Source organism: Mytilus californianus, unplaced genomic scaffold (assembly GCF_021869535.1).
Source record: "Mytilus californianus isolate M0D057914Y unplaced genomic scaffold, xbMytCali1.0.p SCAF_10, whole genome shotgun sequence".
Lineage (NCBI taxonomy): Eukaryota > Metazoa > Mollusca > Bivalvia > Mytilida > Mytilidae > Mytilus > Mytilus californianus.
This window is the reverse complement of record NW_026262582.1, coordinates 34,577,691-34,585,048: the sequence shown is the minus strand read 5'-3', so window position 1 is coordinate 34,585,048 and position 7,358 is coordinate 34,577,691. Positions and strand designations below refer to the sequence as shown.

At 34.1% G+C, this 7,358-nt stretch overlaps 1 protein-coding gene across 1 annotated transcript; it reads right to left on the bottom strand.

Moving 5' to 3' along the window:
* Positions 1–502: 502 nt before the first annotated feature.
* LOC127717993 (tripartite motif-containing protein 2-like) lies at positions 503–5,141 on the bottom strand. Its single transcript, XM_052223869.1, has 2 exons — positions 5,065–5,141; positions 503–2,863 (listed from the first exon to the last, which is right to left on the bottom strand). Exon 2 carries the CDS (start codon positions 2,850–2,852, stop codon positions 759–761), a length of 2,094 nt encoding a protein of 697 aa, XP_052079829.1. The 5' UTR covers positions 2,853–2,863; positions 5,065–5,141; the 3' UTR covers positions 503–758.
* Between the last annotated feature and the right edge of the window lie 2,217 nt (positions 5,142–7,358).

The window sequence follows — 7,358 nt, the reverse complement described above, 5'->3', positions numbered from 1 at the left end:
ACATGGACGGGTATTTTTGACATCATATTTGATGAAATATGAAACTAATCTTTACCTTCGTGATAACATGCTTTTCAAGGTAAAAAAAAAACCCATGACAATGAGATATGAATATGCATTGCTTTGAACTTAGCAGACACGCCGAGTCGGCTTTGTAACGTGTTTTCTAACGAAGTAAAATTCAAACGTCTTTACTCGGACACATTATTTTGATTCAGAACCGACTCGTCTTTATTCATACCGACCGTGCGAGGGCTTTATAGCCAGTCAAGGTCATCAATTTTAAAGTCTTTGTTTTGAATCAACCATACTAGATCAAACCCAGCACCTCAATAACTCGAGCGAGAACCCTTTCTCGAGACCACCGAAGCAATTTGTGCCAACTGAGGATGAAGTCGGATAACAGTATCCTTTCTATACTCAATACACGTTTGAAATAAAAATTGATGCTTGTCTAATAGTGTGTTTACAACCACTATGAAATTCACATGAAGTAGATATGTAAATGTTTCTATTTATTAATATGTTTATACATTTTCAAACACGCTTGTTAATAAAATATATTATAGTTGTCTAATTTCAATTGTGTTTATTTAAATCATCGCCGTAACGTCAGTTCGGGCTCAGTGGTATCTTTTTAACGAACCAACACTTATCCATTGTATCTACATTATATAGTTTAAACATTCTTCTGGTATGGAAACGTACCTCAAAAGGTGAAAAGGAAAAAAAAACTCATAAAAGAAGTTCATTACGTCTTATTTTGGTGAGTCTCTTTCTGCTACTATACTTTTTGAAAGACGGAATACCAGTACTTTATTTTTGTCCTTGACCACCATCTTGTGATGGGTTTGGGTAAGCAACATTTTGTCCCCTTTCGGACTTAGACACAATTTACATGGCCACTGGAGGCAACTATCCTGTACTACCACACCATCATACCTCCCGTCTTTACCGTTCAGTTGGATGATGGTTTTATGATCGAAGACAGCAACGAGAATTTTATTTCCACAGAAAGCAATACCACGTGGTAATCTTATTTCCTCATGCGTAAATGTCCATAGCTTTAGACCTGTAATGTTCATGCAAATGATAGAACGATTTGGATAACCATCACGTGATACCACGACGCGTTCTGCGGCGCTATCTAAAGCAACAAATTTTAAATTGGTAACGTTTACATTTATTGATGCATCACGAACCCATGAACTACCCTGCCGCTGAAAAATGTACACATTTGAGGTCGAACAGCAAGCCATTTTTCTGTTGTTGAACGATATTGAAAAGCATCGTTCATTCAGAGTTAAAACCTCACCGGCTGTGATTTTTTTACCTTTTATATTGATACGCTCGTGTTTTACACGTGACATTTCGGGAAGACAAACGACAACTTCTTTTTCCGATATAACGGCCAAATCGCCGGGAGAAACTGAAAATTTTGTTATGGCTAGGAAGTTATACTTTTCATCAAATAGTTTCAAGCATTTATTTGATGAGTCTGTTAAGACAATATGACCGGAAGTAAGGATAGCTGCGCCCTCTATGGTACATTCGTATTCTTTATCAATTGCAACGTTAAAATCCCGAAGGAAACGAGCTGTTACCATGGTGTCGCGTTCCCGATTGGTGATAGTCTCCTGGTCTTTAACTTTTGGCTCTCCTAATCGTAATTTTGGAACTGGTTCCTCTTCATCAGAATCCGCATTTGCATGTGTCCCGACGGAAGCGACGGAAGCAGTTTTCATCGGAGAAACACGAGCGACTTCAATTCCTGGTTGAATAGATTGTGATCGTGAAGTTGATACTGCACAGGTTTCTGAGAGTTCTTTGCTTTCCTTGATGTCATCTAGTTTTATTGCCAGTTTATTATCTTGTACTGTTCCCTTTGGTAAAGGTTTGGCAAGTTTACCTCTAACCCTTTCAACAGACAATGACCCAATACTGTCAGCATCGTTAAATGCTTTCTCAATTTCTCTGTTGGCCAAATATTTAATTTTTAAGTCTGTCAAGTTTTGCAATAAATGTTCGAGGTTCTCTTGCCTTTCATCATACGATTTGATATGGTCGTTGTATTTTTCTACAAACCGAAGTGGATTTTTCTCTTCTGTCTTACTCATTTCTGTAATGGCGTTCCTCGCTTTCTGTATGATCTGATGGCAAATATTGATTTCAAGTTGTATACCTCCTAACTCTTTATGCTTAACCTCTGCAATTACATCGAGAACTTTTGTTTCCATTTGAGAAAAGAAATCGTTTACCATTTTCTTCATTTCGACAATTTCTTGTTTGATTTCGTCTTCCTTACTTTCGATTAATTCAACCTGATCTTGACGGTTGTTTAAAATTTTCTCAGTTTCATATATCTGAGTTGATAAGTCATTCGTCAAAACGGAAACATTTTCTCGCCTTTTTCTTACAGCGTCAGCAATCGAATGGACCTTTCTGCAAGACTTATGCGACTGATTAGAGCAAATTGAGCAAGCAAATACTTCGTGATCCTCACAGAAAAATTCTACTTCCTTGTCAAAATGCTTTGGACATTGTGATGGAGACGTATTCTCGACTTCATTTAAAGCGGCCAGTATGTTTGATAACGCGTCGTTCGTTGGAAGCATAGAAGACCAGTCTTCTGGTCTTTGTCCAACAAATTCAGACAGACTCGTCTGTTTTCGACATGTTGGACATTCAAATCCTCTTGGTTTGCTTTCGGTTTTGTTGATCTCGACGATGTGGTTACTAATACACTGCTTACAAAAAGAATGCAAGCATACCAACGTCTTAGGATCTTCAAAATTGTTTTTACATAATGGACAAATCAAGTATTCCTTTGCAGCTTTTAGGGCAGTGGCCATTACAATATATCCTATAAATAAAAGTAATACGAAATTGTTATATATACCAAGAATGCATTATGATTTTTTTTTCAGTCAAGGGTTGGGAAATAGGTTTAGATACTAAGATATAAGTTAAGCATGCTGGTAAAGTTAACCTTGTATCCAGTTTGTTATTTGAGCAAATGGGAGTTGGAAATATAAGTTAATTATGCTGGTAAGCTTAAGCTTGTATCCAGTATTTTATTGGGATTTAAGTTTCTTAGTGATGATTTTGTTCAATTTTAGTCATGTTGCTAGATTAAGATATCACTGAAACCCTTCAAAAAGTTCAAAATGTCAAAGCGCTACTGTAACAACGTTTACAAAATGAGATAAAATAGGACTAAAAAACCAACAAAAAGCTAAACAAATACACACCCCACCTTCCTAAATTGAAAAAAAAATCAACAAAAAGACACAATGCACAACAAATGGAACATAAAGTATTTGCACTAGACTTTAGTCTTGTAGAAAATAGATTTCTTTGTCATCTGAAATGACAATTATATTGAAAATAGACATAACAATAATTCAATTATGAGCAGATGTAATTTCTCCTTTATCTTTTGATAAGAAAAGGTTGTTTTTGAGATCATTAAAGCTATGACATCTGCGACGTTAATACTTTTTGAACAGTACAAAATATGTTAGCAATATTGTGAATTAATGAGTATCTGGACGACATCAATTATTATACAGAATAATAAAAAAAAAATCTATTTGAAGATCCCATTATTGTTTTGACAAAACAAAAAAATAACAAAGAATTCAAGTTTTCAATATGATAAAGAAATATTGCGGTCAACTCGACTTATAACCGAAACTTGTTTACGGGTGTGGGAAGTGCGACCATATATAAACACAAGCTTTATGACATTGTTTTCCATCTTTGTTTATTTATATATATTATTTTGAGAAAAAAGCGATTATGTTTGTGAAATAGAGAAGACAATTCGAAGTTGTATAATTTGTGTCCAATCCTTTTGTCATGGATCATTCCGACAATAAAATAAACTAAAAATTCAATAAAAAGTAACAATTTTTAACATCTCTGAAGAAAGCAGTATGAATTTCAACTGTAATTAGATTCAAATGTACCTGCAAAATTGTTTTGATTCAATTCACACATGTATGATATGAGCAGCGTAATGAAAGTCGAACTTTTATACGTGTGGTGCAACATTACTTGTGACTTCTTTAAACTAAATAATTTATTTTTCATCTCAACTTCCTATTCGACATAAATGTATTGCACATTGATAACCTTCAACGTGATATGTTTCATGTCGTTCAATGATACTACGGTATTACAATCTGTCGATCGTTTGGCATTTTGGCATTGCACAAGGTCATGTTTTTCTCTGACTGTTAATGACGTCTTTACACTAAATCCATTGGATGTTGGATGTGCACTGATTGATATTTTAGTCTTAGATACATGATTTGTTTTATCAGTTGTTATTGGCTTTGAACTAGCTGTCAGTAACTGCGAGTACTCTCAGATCTGTACTTAGTGTTCTTTTTGTTGTTAGGGATGAGGGATGGATAAATACCCTGCCACGTCCGGTCTGTGTTTATGTTTGATGTTTTTTCTGCTTTGTATCGATCTGATGAGTTTAGCCTTTTTCAACTGATTTTTATAGTTTGTTCTTATGTTGTGCTGTTACACCACTGTCCCAGGTTAGGGTAGGGTTGAGCACTCACAAACATGTTTAACCCCGCCACATTCTTTATGTGCCTGTCCCAAGTCAGGAGCCTGTAGTTCAGTGGTTGTCGTTGGTTCATGTCTGTCATATTTGTTTTTCGTTAATTGTTTTGTTATAAATTAGTCCGTTATTTTTCTCAATTGAATTGTTTCATATTTTTCGTGTCGGGGTTATAGTCGACTATACGGTATGGTTTTTTTCTCATTGTTAAAGGCCGTATGGTTGCCTATAATTTCTTACATCCACTTTATTTGAATTTTGGTGGATAGTTGTCTCATTGGCAATCATACCACTCCTTATTTTTATATATACCATAACAAATTTAAAACTGTCTCCTTGTCAGAATACTTCATAAGGTTTTAATTTTTTTATTTATTTGCATTTGATTATGACAGTTTCATAATTATGAAATTACTTTTTAACTTTTACTTCTATATATTAAGTTAAAAAGGAAACTTAAATATGTCAATAAGAATTTAACTTACATTAAACTTTTAAAATTACGTCTAACTTTTCATTCCTTATATAATTGTTCGCTCAATACAAAATGTGAATTCTCATTGTTTAAATAGTATTCAATTTATAAATCTTCGATGCAGAAGGGTGATTTTTACATGATTTAAATTTATTTTCCTTTTAATTTATGTATTGTCTTCAAGTCTTTGTATTTTGATTGTTTAAGGAATTTTCTTTTTAACAATTATTACAAAAGACATCCGATCACCCATTACATGGCTGTGTACTACGTCAGTAGTGTCTGCTTTCAACGTCATGATACATGTACATAACAGAATGTACCGATGGCAGGTTTTCTATACAATTTGATATGTAAAATATTGTCTGCGAGTCACAATATAAAGTTTTTTTGTCGAGTAAGAACAGCGAACGAGTTCAAAAAGTCTTCATATATGTCGAGCAATTGATATTTTACGATAATATATCAATATACTCGGTTTAACGGATTGTTTTTTGGTTGTTTTCATGATAGAAACATAACGTTTTCTTTGTTTTTTTTAAATCAGAAAAGGGCTTGATAAATTAGGACCGAATTTATGAGCAAACAGCTATCAGTAGATAAAAGTAACTCTAAAAAGTTCCCCTGGGAAACAAGCAAGTACTGCATTTTCATACGTAATAATGCATAAATATTTTACCTTTTTGTGAAATATTCCCCTGGGGAACACATAATAAAAGTTATCGTTTAGTTAAATGTTCCTCTTGGGAAGGTTAAGTGGCAAATTTGTCATTCATGTCTAGGACTAGAACCCATGAATAATAAATTCAATTGGTAAATTGTGTGATGGCTTGGTCGAGATAAAGAAAGGGAATGTCCACTGTCGCTAAAAAGTGATGACCAGTATGTTGGACAGATATGTTGCCTTTCAACAGGCCGTTTACAGACCCTTCGAGGAGTTCTTAATGTGCAGAAAGCGTAATGCCCTACCTATATGATTCATCAGAATGTATGCCCCCATTCAGAGAGGATGCAAAATTATACACCAACCCGCATAGCATAACGAATTTCCTACTGACCACGAGTTTTACTGGTTGATGGGAGGAGTCTATCTATTTTTCTATACACAAGTCAGCCTTGTGATGGAATTATTTGGAAAACAATTAACAGGTATAAACAGATCGCCATGCAAGATAAAAATCAGGAGATATGGTATGTTTGCCAATGCGACAACTATCCCCCAGAGTTCAAATAAGTTGAGATATGAGGAATTATATGTCACCGTACGGCCTTCAACAATTAGAAAATCCCATACCGTATAGTCGACTATAAAAGGCCTCAACATGAAAAAATGTGAAAAAATTTAAATGATAAGAAAAACCAACGGACTAATTTTTAACCAAAATAATTACGAAAAATATGACAGACATGAACCAAAGCCAAAACCACTGAACTACAGGCTCCTGACTTGGGAAAGTGACATGAAAAATGTGGCAAGGTTAAACATGTTTGAGTGCGCTCAACCCTCCCATAACGTAGGACAGTGGTATAACAGCACAACATAAGAACACATTGTAAAAATCAGTTGTAATTAGCTGAACTCAAAAGATTGGTACAACTGACAAAAAAACTAACATAAAAATAATAGACAATAAGCATCGATATAAGAGTACTCGCAGCCCGAAGCCAATTACAACTAATAAATCATGTTCTCCCAGACTAATGTTTCATTATGATGGAAAGGCAGGATTATCTTAATCTTCATGGCTTCAAAATAATCTCTAGTCGTTACAATTTGATGACGATCTGCTTCAGACTCTGAAAAAAGCAAAGAGATGGAAGTTGACCTAGTAATCCTGCTAATGTTACTTTGAATCTTGGGGAATACAGGAAATAACAGTAGATATTCCTTTCTGGGCTGTTTGCAAAAACCTTAGTTTTCGAAATTTTGTGTTTTATTCAATTTTTTTTTAAAGAGCTGAATGTTATAGGGTATCACCAAGCCAGTAGTCAGCACTTCTGTGTTGACAGTCACATGAATTATCGTTAATATGGTCATACATGTTATTATAAATTAACTGTTAACAAAACTTTAAATTTTTCGAAATGCTTAGGATGTTCTTAGTTTAAACATATTTTATTGTCTAAATATACAATAGGATTGGATACAAGTTATAACAACATAAAATAATCCTCCCCAAATAAGTTCAATATACAAAATTTCAAGATGACAGCAATTATATAATTCAGTACAATATGAAAAATATATACAATAAATATATTATGTTTAAACAGTAACAGCTGGATACGAGTACACTTTAAGAT

What these genes read in the sequence shown, in the direction of transcription:
- LOC127717993 (XM_052223869.1), bottom strand. Translation starts at nt 2,852, where the DNA reads ATGGCCACTGCCCTAAAAGCTGCAAAGGAATACTTGATTTGTCCATTA.